Genomic DNA, 14,603 nt, shown 5'->3' with positions numbered 1-14,603 from the left:
TTGGTATATACTTCACCGAGCTTGACCAAGCCCTCACACCGCTCATTACTTTGGATCTGGTAATTGCCATTGGGGCATCACAATCTAAATCTCGTCAACCGCATGCGATGCGTTCCAAAGCCATGCTTATGAGCGGTGATTTGATCTAGCTGCAGAAATGTGAGGTCGGGCAGTGTCCAGCGGGTCGACTCAACGATCACACCATTACGGCTCCATCCGCCCGGCAGCAACCCTCTCAATTGCGCTTACGCCCCGTTGGTGTGACATCAGACTATGAGGGTGCAGCCAATGGATCTGCGGATGAAATTTCTCTTGACTCAGAACCTCACATTCATTGGAGACATGTCAATGAGAACTATATGCAAAGGCAATCCGAGCTGTCTGGACAAACGATCAAAAAAACCCAATATTTCCTTGTCCTCCGCTTTTTACAAAGATGGGTATGAGAAGCCGCAATTGCAGGGAATCCGGTTATTGGACGGAAGGCAGCTCGGCCGAGAGAGGCAGCTTGCGTGACGAGTTACCGACGTATACCTTCTTCGGGGCGCTGGTGATTGCCCAGTTCTGCGTGGCCACGTCCCAGTTGGACAAGTCGCGGCGGGTCAGGGTGGTGGTCCACTGGAGCTTCTGGCCTGGGGCGATGGTGACGCGATCGAAGGCACGAAGGACCTTGACCGGGTTGTCGTCGCCACCAAGAGAGACGTACTGGAGGTGAAGGTTAGCCAAGGTTCGCGTCAAAGAGTATATATTCGGGGGATACGCACAAGCTGAGGCACCTCGTCACCAATAACAGAGCCAATGTTGGTGATAGAGGCAGTGACCTGAATCAGATCCTCAAACAGGCCCGCATTGCCGCCCGATGGGCCACTAGCCGGCAGAAGAGTCTGCGCGGAGCCGTTGGTGGCGCCAGCGGGAATATAGTCTTTCGCTTCCATGCCATAGTCAGGGTCGGCGGCCGACTTCTTGAGGTTGGTCGAGTTCAACCATGGATAGAGGTACTGGCGCACGCGGTTGATGCCGCTCGGGAACACATAGTCCGAGGCCTTGCCAGCCTTGCCAAGAACGGGGGCATCCTTGGTCTGACCAGTGGTCTCGCTGTAGTTGCCGGCTTTCAGGGCAGTGACCTCAAGGTCAGAGAACTCGAATTTGGTATAGCTCAGACCGAAGCCGAACTCGAAGATCGGCTCCACGCCATCCTTGTCGAAGCGACGGTAGTCGATGAGAACACCCTCATCAAAGTCATCCTGGGGAGCACCCTCGCCGTTGTTGGGCTCGGTTAGGATAGCAGCACCGTAGTCCTTGCGGGCCTTGCCCCAGGTGAAAGGAGTCTTGCCACCAGGGTTGATGCGGCCGTACAGGACGTCAACCAAGCTGCGACCACTCTCCTGGCCGGGCAAACCTGCCCAAACGATGGCAGTAATGTTTTCGTTGTCGTACCAATCACCCACCAAGACAGAGCTAGGAGTGTGCATAATAACGATGGTGTTGTTGCAGTTGGCAGTGGCGGTCTTAATAACCTCCTCGCCGTTCTTCCAGAGGGTCATGTTCTTACGGTCGCCCTCGTTCCCGTCAACGTTGATGTAGCCCTCGCCAGAGTCAGCGTTGACGAATACCAAGACAACACTGGCACTAGAAGCAACAGCAGCCATCGCGTCGAGGGCTCCGTTGTCAGTGACAGCAAAAACGTTAGTCTGGCCATTGCCGTAGTTCAGGACCTCATTCTGAATGGCCTGCTCGGGGGTAATCAGGTACGGGAAGTTGGCTGTGCCACTACCCCAACCCATGGCCAGGGTACCGTTATCGCAGCCGCGATCACTGCAGCCATTGGCACCGTAGGCGTTAGAACCAGCATCTTCGCCCAGAACACCAATAAAACGCTCTTGGTGAGTCAGGGGCAGGCCACCCTTGTTTTTCAGCAGCACAGTGCTATCGGAGCCAATCTTTCGGATAAGATTCGCATGGTCGCGCTGGACGTTGACCCGCTCATTCAGCTTGACGTAGTTCTCGCTGACCATAAAGTGCTCATAACCATACTCATCCCGAGTCCAGGAGCTGAAGTTCGGCGGAGTGCGGACACGGTCACGGCCAACCTTGTAATAGGCCGCCATGATACGAACCGCCATATCATCTAAGCGCCACTCGGGGATAGTACTGTTCAGCACCGAGACAGTCAAGTTGGTACCCCAGAACGAGTAGGGACTACCCAGAATAACGTCCCCGGGCATCGACATATCCAAACCAGCCAGTGCATCACCGACACCGCTGTGGTGTGCGCCCCAATCGCTCATCACGAAGCCCTGGAAGCCGAGCTCCCCCTTCAGCAGCTTATTCAGGGTATAGCTGTTGGAGCAACCGTAGCTGTTGTTGATCTGATTGTACGAGCACATCACGGAACCGACACCGGCACGGACCGAGTCCACAAAGGGCCACAGGTACAGCTCGTGCATGGTCTTGTCATCAATGTTCGCGCTGATACTTTCGGTGATGTTGTACCCGTAGCCCTGGGCCTCGCCGGCCTGGCGGAAGTGCTCCTGCTCGTTACCGATGAAGTGCTTAGCGCAAGCAATGACACCAGCATCTTGGATACCCTTGATGGTTTCGGCCATCATCACGCCAGTCAGGACAGGGTCGGGAGCGAACCCTTCCCACACACGACCGCTATCGGGGTACTTGCCCAGCGGGCCTGCAACAGGTCCAAGCTGGACATCAACACCCTTGTCACGATGCTCCTCACCCATAGCAACACCGCGCTGGTACGCGAGTCTCCGGTCCCAGGTAGCGGCCACGTTGACACCAGCAGGGAACCCGGAGTTATAGTCGGCTGTTCATCATGTATTAGTTGGCGACCGTTTGGCGTTGTAGATGGGGGCCACCTACCACTACGAACACCCAGAGGCGAGTCCTGCATGCACATGCCCCACATTCCGAGCCTGTTGTGCCAGTCCCTGTCAACAATTTCCGCTCTTTCTCATCTCAATCTTGATATCATGACGCCATCTTACCTGGGAATACCACCAGTCTCGCCAACACAACGCTCTTGCTCCCATCTGCATTAGATGTCAGTTCCAATTCGTCTGACGCGCAATCTCCTTTCTCGGAAGCAAACATACCCAGCACCAGTAGTCAAATTCACCTTCTCAGCCAGAGTCAGTTCGGAGACAAAATCCACGGCCCGCTTGTAGGCTTCAGCCCACTCGCCTTCACCGGTCGCCCATGGGGACGGGTAGTAGGGAGGAGAATATGCGAGCTCCTACAGCACCCACCCAGTTAGCCCTCGAACAATGAGCAATCCATTATGAGATATACTCCTGCTCGACATACCTTGGCACTCGCGACTGAGGCCGCCGTGAGGACGGCGGCTTCCAGCCACCCGAGCTTCATAATTGCAGGGGTAGGAAGGTAAGCTGGGCAAATTCAGGCACTCAGAGCACTGAGAAAGCTGAATCGCGCAGCCGATAGGGGATGAGAGGATGAGGCAAGGGGGAGGTAGTAAACACGGCGTCCCAAACTAGAGATTGCGGGGGACAGGACCCAGTTTAAATGCTGAATGTTTACAGCAAGGACTTGCCAGGATGTTCGCGCATGTCGTAATCTCCCCATAAAAAATAATGGGGGAAGCTGGATGTGTGGAGAAACAGTAGGGATCGACAAATAACCAAATAGCCGGAAGGTGGTGGTGCATTACAGTAGGTACGATACAATAGATACAATAGATTACACGCAAGAACACTGCAGGCACTCCAACCATGTGTGATAAGGCTCGGCAAGCAAACATACAGCTGAGGAAGAGCTTCTGAGAGTGTTCAATAATGATGTCCTTGAGCCAGGAGTATTTAGTGAGTTGGGCATGGCTGGAAAGAGAGGAGATGTTTACAGTTTTCAGATCAGGGGGAACCACCTTACAAGCTCCACGCTCCCGTCCAACATTCAATAGGCCAGGTCCAAAGACAATACCATTACGAAGTACAGGGACCCTCGCCTTGAAAGTCATCTGCCCGTCTTGCTCTCCCCATCACCCCCATTTCCCCAACCCCACGCCGAATCTGCCGAGCACGGCACCCGCCTCAACTTCGGCACGCCACGTTCCACTGCTACCCTGCCACTGCGACCGGCCGTGCCCTCGCTCTCGTTTCCCATCTCCGCTAATTGTCCGTCGCGCGCACAAAGCTACTGTCATCCGTACGGAGTACATTGTGCACAGAGGTCGAGTTCAGGAATGCCCACGACAGCCGGCTCCAGGGCACACCCCGGGGTACTCCGCATTCCGATGCCCGCAAGGGCATATAGTTGTCTATCCTAACGACACGGCACCAATAACTGGGACTAGCTGCATTTTGACGCGTTAGCAGTTCTATAAAATCACCCCCAGGTCAAAGGGAGTCGCACTGCCTCGTCCCAGAAGATCCCCGCTCGTCCTGCCCGATGGGGAAACTTCTCGGGGTCCTGGTCTTTTGGGCTCCTTGAGATGCCGCCGTTCCACTTGGACTTGAGACCTGCTCCAGTCCTCTCGATTCTCCTCGTGAGATGCATCTGTGGCGCATCTGTTCCCACATGGCTTATGCTTTTGTCTCCTGGGCTCTACCGACGAGGACCGTGACCCAAATCGACCGGTACACCATGTTTTCACTTGTGGAAAACATCGACTGGGGCCAAGAATCCAAAATAAGTCGAGCCCAATCCATGTCTGTTTCCAGATAATGGCGCATTCATCCGATCCGCCTGACCTTGAATTGGTTTGATTGCTATGATGCGGATGGCGCAGCCATCCGCATCGCCAAGCGTGGGCTGCCGGAGAGACCGGGGAGGCGCCCAAAAGTGCGGGGCTCCAGGCTTCAGGGATGCCGACCCCAGGATCTTTGAGACCGGAGTCCCTCTGTGCGCGTTTAATCCCTGCTGTCCTCCATACTAATGAGGGGTTCGCTTTTCCTCTAAATAGACCAGCGCCATGCTGAGCAGCACTACGCTCGTCTCCTCTTCAGCGCGATACAATCCATGTCTGCGATCTGATCTGCCCATCCATGCTCGGAGTGATCGCGAATCCTTCTCCCCGATGGATCGTCTTGGAACGGGCCAAGCGCCGTGTCGGGCTGATCCGGTGTTTAGTTGCCCTGAACCGAGTCAATCTACCGATCGGCCCAGGGCGCGACGAAGACATTGTCATTTTGCCTCCGCCACGGTCTGCTGTTGCATTCATGGCTGCTGCGCGATTCGGGTTTAGGACACCGGCCTGCGGCTGCCCCACGCTATGCGCCGGCATCGGCCAGGGCTACCGGTCTAGCGGTCCACCCGGCCAATCGGCTCTCTTCACTCGACAAATATCCAATAGTAAAAGCCCTCCGGATATAAGAATAACCTCCGTGAGTTCTCCATATCATTTGCTCTCTAGCTGTATTCGAATGCGAGTGTGCGAAGATATGCCAACTTCCTGCCGTCGGCACCTGTGCGGCCCGACCATCCCGCCCCGCGCAACGAGAGTGGGGAAAGCTTCCAAGCCCGCGGCGACACGCGTAGATGTCACCGTCACCCACGAATCTAAGCACAATTGGGATATGTTTTCCTGGCGCGCATAGTCCGGGGACTAAAAAGGGCGAAAGGGCGTAGAGAGCGAACGTTCTCGGGGAGCGTTGTTTGCCGAATGTTCTCCGACAACTAATCGGCGCCGTACGAGGGGAATTTTCCATCGCCCGCAAGTCGAGTTTCATGCCCAATTGCACACGTCTTGACTGAGTGCCACATTCTTCAACATCGTAACTAACCCCCTTCCCGGCTAATCATCGGTGGGTTCATTCTTTGCTCTTTGCTCATTGCTCATTGCCTCTACAGCTGGAGGGGATCCGACAAATCTTTATCCGGGGCATGATGGCAAGTTTGAAAAGTAGGGGTACTGCCCAGAGCTGCCTTTTGGCCCTCGTGAAGGATCCTCGTCTCATTTCCATCTTTCAAGCAGCCACCTGCTCCTTCTTGCATGCCGTACACCGTCTCGCCGTAGGATTCAAACAACGCATTCAGATAACTGCCTCGCAAACTTAAAGTTCGCATGCCTATTTGAGGATTGACAAATGACTCACGAAGAATCTTTTGCCGTGAAAAGTGAGGTCCACCATTTAATCTAGTCTTATATAGTCCAGACCGCCAACCTCCTGTCCAAATTAAATGAACATCGCCCCCCAATCTTTCGAATCCTCCGAGTCCTTCAGTTCCTTTCTTACCTGCGAGATCCTAGCATACATATTTCTCACAGATTAATTCCTTAGCTCCTGGGTTGGGCTTCCTCGTACAGATCGATACGTATACGTATACGTGCCGTCAAATCTGCTGGTGATCACATGATGTCCAATTCAACATGTCACCCCTTCATTATGATTGGCCGGACTTCCCATATTATCATGACATGTGTAAACACAGCAACGTAGATAGAAAAGGAGAAACACACTTTCATCCAAAATATCTTCAGGGAAAAGGCCTAACATTCATGGAGGATCCCGAAGCCAACGGGGCTTCAAGCCTGGGCCACGATAATCTCCATGAGCACAAGCCTAGGGAAAATGGCGAGAGCATGGAGTCAAGCGCCACTGCCCAAGAAGGCAAGCATACGTCAACGTTTCACCAGCTTGGAATCCTGGACCGCTTCCTCGCGATCTGGATATTCTTGGCCATGGCGATAGGCATTATTCTGGGCAATTTCGTGCCCGGCACGGAGGAGGCTCTTGAGAGAGGGAAGTTTGTGGGTGTGTCGGTGCCCATCGGTGAGTTTGTCGTCGCCTACGGAACACATTCGAAATCTTCGCCCTGACACCCATGTGTAGCGGTCGGTCTGCTGGTCATGATGTACCCGATTCTATGCAAAGTACGATTCGAAACATTGCACCGAACATTTCGACAGAAATCTCTTTGGGTGCAGATTGGATTCAGTATCATCGTGAACTGGATCGTGGCCCCTCTTTTTATGGTATGTTCTCACCCGATCCTTCCTTTGGGATGGCTGCCAATGACAAGAAGTTGGGACTAGCATGGGCATTTCTGCCCGATGAAAAGGGGTTGAGGGAAGGATTGATCTTGGTGGGAATTGCGCGGTGCATTGCAATGGTATATTGGATTTTCTATCCGTGATCTACGCAGCCAGTCGGACTAACAAATGCAGGTTCTCATTTGGACAGGACTAGCAGGTGGAGATGGAGAATACTGCGCCATTCTCGTGGCCATCAATTCCGTGTTACAGATGGTATTGTTCGCGCCGATGGCCATACTCTTCATCCGAATCATCAGCGACGACGATATCTCTCTAGAATATTCACTAGTAGCCAAAAGTGTCGGGGCCTTCCTCGGTATCCCACTCGCGGCAGCAATCGTGACACGGTTCGGACTGCGCGGCTTGATTGGTGGGAAATGGTATGACAAGAAGTTCCTTGTGTGGATCAGTCCGTTGTCTCTCATCGGGCTGCTCTTCACAATCATCATCCTGTTCGCATCTCAGGGTCGACAGGTGGTTCATCAGATTGTGTCTGTGGTGCGAGTGGCTGCGCCCCTGATAGTGTACTTTGCTGTGATCTTTCTAGCGACCCTGCTGATAACCCGGCGATGTGGCTTTGGGTACAAACTGTCGTGTACGCAAAGCTTCACGGCAGCGAGCAATAATTTCGAGTTAGCGATCGCAGTTGCAATTGCGACGTTCGGCGTTGAGAGCGATCAAGCTTTGGCAGCCACCGTCGGGCCTCTCGTCGAGGTTCCCGTGCTGTTGGGGTTGGTGTATGCCGTGAAGTGGTATGGCAAGCGGCACAATTGGTAGTATTGCGGCCGTGGTGACAATTTGTTAATAGCAACAAACTTAAAAGATCACAGGCGGCAGATTAGATGCTGTTGCTAATCTCATCCAAAACTTGGAACAAGACCTGATTCTCAACTCGGCAGCCATCTCCTGTAGAATTGGCTCTGAATCCGGCCCACAGTCTTTGTCGGATTTCGTCAATGTCAATCCCGCTCGTATTGTACTGGCTAATCAACTCTTCTGCCATGGCACAGAGAGTAGTATTCAGTACGTCGCCATTGCCTTCGTCCATGCCTGGGTTTCCTGGTGGGCATTGACAGAGAGCGGGTTCTGCATGCTTTGGCTTTTGCCTCTGTTGTGGGCCTTCGGTTTCAGCCTGCACTGGTGCACAGGTGGTTGGCGCGCAGGTGGTTGGCGCGCAGGTGGTTGGCGCACAAGCTAATGGCGCACAAGTAGTCGGTGTACGAGAGGCTTCCTCTGAGGGTGAGCGTTCGGTTGCTGTGCTACACGCAGTCGGTGCGCTTGCTCGCGTAGAGCTTGATTGCGGACTGCCCGTGCCACTAGATGGTGGTATTGGAGGTAGCTCTGCCGGTCGCTGCATTGCGGGAATGGCCACTTTCCGATTCAGCACGGTGCCCTGGTCAGCCAACTGAAGATACTGTTGGACTAGCTCTGCCGAGATCCCAAGAGATCCTAGCAGAGTTCGGAGGTGTCGGTTCTCTGCCTCGATTTTCTGGCTGGCCAGCCGGTGCTGGATATCTTTTCGCTGAGCTTCAACTTTGAACGAAGCCAAGCGCTGCTCTAACTCGCGGACATACTCCTGCTTTCGCGCTCGGCTTTGACGCTGGTTCTCGCGGACACGCGCCAGGCGTTCGAGATGCTTCACAGCGAGTCAGGCACCAATATTCTCGGTATTTCTGACGGCCGACCATGGCAGACGGGATACGCACCTTCTGGCGATTCTCTGCCTCCATCGCGTTCCAACTCCAGGATGTTGAGACGTTGAGACGTTGTCACGGCTCCGTACAAGAAGCAGTTCGAGGCTTGCGGCGTCCGCTCGGACTCAAAATCGCGGTGTCCAATGTCTCCTGAGATCCCGAAGAACCCTATTCGACTGTGGCTTTGAATCACGTGAATTTCGATGGATCCAACTTTCATGCCTGATAGATCGGGTGTCCATCGTCTATCCATGGATCGACCTAAACCATATTCCAGTCCCGTCCATGAGCTGCCAACGATGGAATTTGAAGCCTTGCACTCTACGGAGGAAGACTAGAACTACCGGCTAATTAATCCCCTGTGTTGTAGAGCCGATTCCCCCCTCAAGTCGGATTGGATGTGGCCTGCGCAGAGCCGACGCACAATGGGGGGAATGGGGGGAAAGGGGGAAATCGTGCCGATTGGATAGGCGCGGGGGAAGCACGAGCCTTCCGGGGTAGACCGGTCAGCAATGGACTGGCGACGAGCAGCCCCAACCCCTAAGCCGGGGAAATCATCATGTTCATCACATCTGTTTACGCGCCGTCCACGCTATTCCGTGTCCTTATCCCGATGAACACGAGTCCACCGTGGGGCCTCGCGCACAAAGGCAAATCTTCGCCAAAAGCGTGCCGTTCGCACTGCATAGTTTGCCCGCAAACGATCACCTCGGGCGCTCTGACGACGTCACTGTCCGTCAGTCGCCGCGGAATTCTGGGCTCCTCTGCGATCGCCTGGAATGCGCTTCCCCCCACCAAGTTGCTGACTAGTGCGGTCGTTCCTTATTCCCTTCCTCCTCGGGGAGGTAAAGTTCCATTCCTGCACATTCCCACTGCTGTGTGGTTCTGGACCTAGTCCTATTTCTATTCATTGATCGCGCGACGCTCTCCACCTTTGCGACTCGGGTCCAAACTCTCACGCTCCACCCTAGCCTACCATGGTCTCCACGCGACATCATCCCCGCGAGTTTCCCTCGCCGGAGAAAGCTGCGAAGGAACTCGTCAAGTCGTCGCCGGCGCCAACCACCAACGGCAACGCGCGCAAATGGGTACACACCCCCTCCACCGCGCTGACGATCTGGCTTGTCGTCTCGGTGCCCTTGGTCCTCTGGGATGCAGGCTATGTGTTGTTGCGACCGCATAGTATGCCCGGTGGCCGGCTGCACTCGCCCATCTGGACTCCCTACGCGCTCTACGGGACCGTCGATTACATCTATGGCTGGCCCGCTTTCAATGCGCGCAATGGGTTCACTGCCGCGCAGACCATCTTGAACGTGATCGAGACGCTGGGCTACATCTACTACCTGTGGATTGTGTACCGACACGGTGCTACGGTCGCAACTGGTCGCGACGCACCAAAGCTCAAGAAGGGTTTCGTGTGGTTGTTGACTGGCAAAAAGGTGGTGGCTGGACGGACTGGCGCGACCGCGCTTCTGATTGCCTTCACGGTGTCCGTGATGACTCTCAGCAAGACCCTGCTTTACTGTGAGCCGCGTTCCTTTTTGGTGTAGATCAGCTGGTTCTTGGCGCTAACTCTACCCTGATAGGGTTGAATGAGTTCTTCTCGGGCTTTGATAACATCGGCCACAATGACGCCGTCACGATTATCTTCCTCTGGGTTATTCCCAAGTGAGTTGATCCTGGCGCATTCGCATTCGCATTGAATCTTGAGCTAACGTATTCCTGCCTTCAGCGGTCTTTGGATCGTCTTCCCCGCCTATAATATCTTCGTGCTCGGTGGAGAGATCCTCAACTCTCTAGAGCAGACTCCACCGCGCCGGCCGGGTCGCCCCAAGTCCTCATAAGCCTGGGGGAACATTGGCTGGCGATGAGGATAAAAGGGGTTCAAGATCACATATATCGCTCAGAAGGAGTTGTTGTATTTCTGGAAGAATGAGTCGATTCAACGGCACAGCATATTTATTTCATGATGTTTTAGAAGTACTCGTATTGGTGAAAGAGTTGTTGTGTCACGGCCTATGCATTGAGTGAAGAAATGGAAATCTATTGTTGAAGACCCTTGGCAGCAGGGTGACCCCGGTCGCACCTCGATATTCACCGAACTCGGCAAGCTTCTGCTCCCTCGGAACTGTTGCCAGCCGGGATGCCAACCGATCGATTGTCCTACCAAGGTGGTTCGGCCCGGACCTGGATCACCTGCAGGGGACTTGGAGACGCCTGGTAGGCGCTGGTTTGGGTATAGCGTCGCATGATGGATTCATTAGCTTCAGCGTCATCTATCCGGGCACGTTTATCGCTTGCTAGTACCAATAGAATCCCTGGAAGCTTGCGGTGAATCCTGTGGAGGCGTAGACTGAAACGACGTGATCATAGCCGAGTTCGGATATAGAGCACGGAGTATGTAACGTCGGCGAGATTTGACCTCGTGGGTAGCCGCGCTGCTCTCCTTCTGTGTTCTGACTATTATTTAGCCAATGGGATAAGTCTGTGGCTGAAATCAGGGAACCTCTTATTGCTATTTCATCTATTGCTGATGTGGTAGAGGCAGCTTCGTAATATGGCCGCTGCCAGTGGAACGCCCTTGCCAAGCCGCCATTCGCCGCTGAACCTTTCCCCATATTCCCTCGTTCTTCTGACCTTTCTCCTCCACCCCGACTTCTCCCGCCGTAACCACCCTGCATCGCACCCTTGGACCGCCGCCAAATTCATCGCATCATCTCAGGCTGGAAATTCCACTCGTCAGCTCTACCTCCACCACGCCGAACGATGCTTTGGGCCTGGGTTCTGGGGTACCCGCACCCGTCATGATCCCTCCCGACTCCGACGACTCGCCATTGAAGACCTCTGGTGCTAGCTTTGGCTTGGGCCAGGAGGATCCGACGGCAGTTGTAGACGACTTTGATACCCACAGTCATGCCAGTTCTGGCGACCCCGGTAGCACAAATGCCCACGACCCCGCGACAGGGCCCGACAACGGCGGGCTAGAGAACCAGGGCGATGACACGGCACGAGACGGCACCGGCGATGGCCTCGAGACCGGACCCGTCGACAAAGATGGTAGGCCGGCCTGGAGCGAAATGAAAACCAAGGCTGGAAAGGAAAGGAAGCGACTGCCGCTTGCCTGCATCGCCTGTCGCCGGAAGAAGATCCGGTGTTCGGGTGAAAAGCCCGCGTGCAAGCACTGCACTCGCTCGCGAATTCCTTGTGTCTACAAAGTGACCACGAGAAAGGCAGCGCCGCGAACGGATTATATGGCTATGCTGGACAAACGTCTGAAGCGGATGGAAGATCGCGTGATCAAGACGATTCCTAAAGATGAGACACGAGACATGGCTTCCATCGGACGATCGATAGTGAAGCCGTCTGCACAGAATCAGGCCTCCAAGGCTCAAAAGAAACGAAGCGCCGATGAGGCGTTCGCAGCGGAGATGGATGAATGGACCCAAGGGGAGCGTCGCCCGGCCCAAGATACTTTCCCCATGAATCGCGAGAACAAGTCCACTGATGGCGCCGGACTTTTGACCGAAGGCGCAGAGTTTTTGCCTTCTCTAGAGATCCAGGAGTACCTAGCAGAGGTCTTCTTCGACTGCGTATATGGGCAGTCATATCTCCTTCTACATAAGCCTAGCTTCATGCGACGACTCAAGGCGGGCACGGTCCCCCCAGTCCTCATCCTCGCGGTTTGCGCAGTCTCCGCTCGATTCTCTACCCACCCACAGCTCAACTCAGAACCTCCCTTTCTCCGCGGAGAAAATTGGGCCAATCCTGCCGCTGCCATTGCACTTAGCCGACACGACGAACCAAATATCACTATTTTGACCGTCTTTCTACTCCTTGGATTGCATGAATTTGGAACATGTCATGGAGGAAGAAGTTGGTCATTTGGAGGTCAGGCACTGAGGATGGCATACGCGCTGCAGCTTCATCAAGAGCTTGAGAGCGACCCGTTGCTCAGTCAGAGTAATGGCTCGAATTCCCAACTGAGCTTCACAGATCGTGAAATTCGGCGCCGTACTATGTGGGCATGCTTTTTGATGGATCGCTACAACTCTTCGGGAAGTCAACGGCCGCCCATCGGGAATGAAAAGTTCCTCCACATCCAATTGCCCATCAAGGAGACTCACTTTCAAATGGAGATCCCCGGGCCTACGGAAGACCTAGATGGTAATGTGCTTAACCCTGCGCCGCAGGATTCTGGCCAGCTATCCAACGCCAAGGAGAACATGGGTGTGTCGTCATACATCATCCGCGCCATCGTCATCTGGGGACGCATTGTTGACTATTTAAATCTTGGTGGTAAAAGAAAAGAGTCTCAACCTCTTTGGCATCCGGACTCAGGATACACGCGACTGAAGCGGCAAATTGAGGAGTTCTCTGCCTCGCTTCCGAGCTCTTTGACATTCACCTACGAGAATCTTCAGATTCATGCCGCGGAGAAGATAGCGAATCAGTTTTTGTTCCTGCACATCATTACACATCAGAACATGCTGTTCCTGAACCAGTTCGCCATTCCTCTGTCTCCAGGTGGACGGCCTCCTAGGGATATGCCTAAGCCGTTTCTTAGCAATGCCGGTCGAGCAGCTGTGGAGGCTGCCCATAATATCTCTATGCTCTTTGATCGCGCGTCGGCTTATCCACTTACTGTCCCTTTTGCAGGGTACTGTGCATATACGGCGAGTACTGTTCACATCTGGGGGATCTTCTCAAAAAACGTGCAGTTAGAAGCTCGATCAAAGGAGAATCTGCGACACACTTACCGCTATCTCAACAAGATGAAGAAGTACTGGGGTATGTTCCATTACATGGTGGAGAGTGCCAAAGACCGGTACCGACAGTTCGCCGATGCAGCCATTAAGGGTTCTGTCGCAGCGCAGAATGGCACCTCCCTGGCACCCATGTTCCAATACGGAGACTGGTTCGACAAGTACCCCCATGGTGTCTCAAGGCTGCACTGGGAGGACCCAGACACTCGGCATAAGGAATCAGGCGAGGATGCTGTCATGGGTCAGAAGCCCGATCTCCAGAGCGTGGAAGACTTCTTCGCCAGTCTATCTCCAACGCCGCAACCCGCCGTTCCCCGCAAGTCCCGCTCGCGCAAGAACAGCAAACTGTCTGATGGCACCCCCAACCCTAATATGGACCAATCCCCGACGCAGTCGATGGATCCCACCGTGGGTGGTACTCCTGGCGTTCCAGGCAGCGCATTCCCCCAACCATTCTTGTTCTCCCAGAACCGTCCCATGCCATTTGGTCAATCGCCCTTCGACTTCAGCATTCCGCCAGACCAATTGCCACAATTGGATCGGCAATTCGTGTACGACTCTTTTTCTGACTTTGATCCCACCAACTTCGTTCCCCCGAATAATCCTTCGATGCCGCCGCCGCCATCGGTTAATAGGGTCGAGGCCCAAAACCCAGCCCATTCTCTTTTCACGGACCACCTTGACCCAGGCGCCCCGGCCGGAACAGGCGAGTTCTACCAGCCCAGCGCGTGGTTCCTCCCTTTCAACCTCGACCCGGTCGGCGGCGGCCTACCTCCACAATCAGTAGCAGGTCCAACTTCAGCCCTGGTCCCAGGTAGCGATATTTCCGGCCTGGGTGGGGCAGGCAGCCTGCCATTAAGTGCGTATGACCTCGGCCTGGGCGGGCCAGACATCGGACAAGACGCGCGGCACCGATGACCTTGGATACCCATGAAATGCCAGTTGCTTTTCGATGACCACGACGTGGTTTTATTCTTGTTAATATATTTATGAGAGGACCTCCGATCCGGGCTTTCGGTGGTGTACTTTTTCCCCTGCACTTCGTTGAAATCTGTCAAAAGCCTGGAGTAATTGCGATACTTTATCTTTAATCATGTACATATGTCCCGACTACCTGTGTCTTGACGTCAGCTGTAT

The 14,603-nt window shown here is 54.3% G+C and overlaps 5 protein-coding genes across 5 annotated transcripts; 3 read left to right on the top strand and 2 right to left on the bottom strand.

The window, feature by feature from the left end:
- Positions 1 to 471: 471 nt before the first annotated feature.
- N7482_008400 (beta-glucosidase) lies at positions 472 to 3,381 on the bottom strand (the record flags this gene model as incomplete). Its single annotated transcript, XM_056690524.1, has 6 exons — positions 472 to 705; positions 765 to 2,821; positions 2,878 to 2,930; positions 3,003 to 3,047; positions 3,111 to 3,250; positions 3,322 to 3,381. 6 exons carry the CDS (start codon positions 3,379 to 3,381, stop codon positions 472 to 474), a joined length of 2,589 nt encoding a protein of 862 aa, XP_056540289.1.
- Positions 3,382 to 6,472: 3,091 nt separating this feature from the next.
- N7482_008399 (arsenic resistance protein) lies at positions 6,473 to 7,786 on the top strand (the record flags this gene model as incomplete). The annotated part of the gene is made up of 3 exons (XM_056690523.1): positions 6,473 to 6,746; positions 6,807 to 6,949; positions 7,142 to 7,786. 3 exons carry the CDS (start codon positions 6,473 to 6,475, stop codon positions 7,784 to 7,786), a joined length of 1,062 nt encoding a protein of 353 aa, XP_056540288.1.
- A 61-nt stretch (positions 7,787 to 7,847) lies between these two features.
- N7482_008398 (uncharacterized protein) lies at positions 7,848 to 8,739 on the bottom strand (the record flags this gene model as incomplete). The annotated part of the gene is made up of 2 exons (XM_056690522.1): positions 7,848 to 8,645; positions 8,716 to 8,739. 2 exons carry the CDS (start codon positions 8,737 to 8,739, stop codon positions 7,848 to 7,850), a joined length of 822 nt encoding a protein of 273 aa, XP_056540287.1.
- A 941-nt stretch (positions 8,740 to 9,680) lies between these two features.
- N7482_008397 (uncharacterized protein) lies at positions 9,681 to 10,547 on the top strand (the record flags this gene model as incomplete). Its single annotated transcript, XM_056690521.1, has 3 exons — positions 9,681 to 10,227; positions 10,290 to 10,371; positions 10,436 to 10,547. 3 exons carry the CDS (start codon positions 9,681 to 9,683, stop codon positions 10,545 to 10,547), a joined length of 741 nt encoding a protein of 246 aa, XP_056540286.1.
- Positions 10,548 to 11,507: 960 nt separating this feature from the next.
- N7482_008396 (putative C6 transcription factor) lies at positions 11,508 to 14,384 on the top strand (the record flags this gene model as incomplete). Its single annotated transcript, XM_056690520.1, has 1 exon — positions 11,508 to 14,384. One exon carries the CDS (start codon positions 11,508 to 11,510, stop codon positions 14,382 to 14,384), a length of 2,877 nt encoding a protein of 958 aa, XP_056540285.1.
- Between the last annotated feature and the right edge of the window lie 219 nt (positions 14,385 to 14,603).

This window comes from Penicillium canariense, assembly GCF_028826845.1.
Source record: "Penicillium canariense strain IBT 26290 chromosome Unknown utg000006l_segment0_segment0, whole genome shotgun sequence".
Taxonomy (NCBI): domain Eukaryota; kingdom Fungi; phylum Ascomycota; class Eurotiomycetes; order Eurotiales; family Aspergillaceae; genus Penicillium; species Penicillium canariense.
Note: the sequence above shows the minus strand (reverse complement) of the source record. Positions and strands in the feature narration are given on the sequence as shown.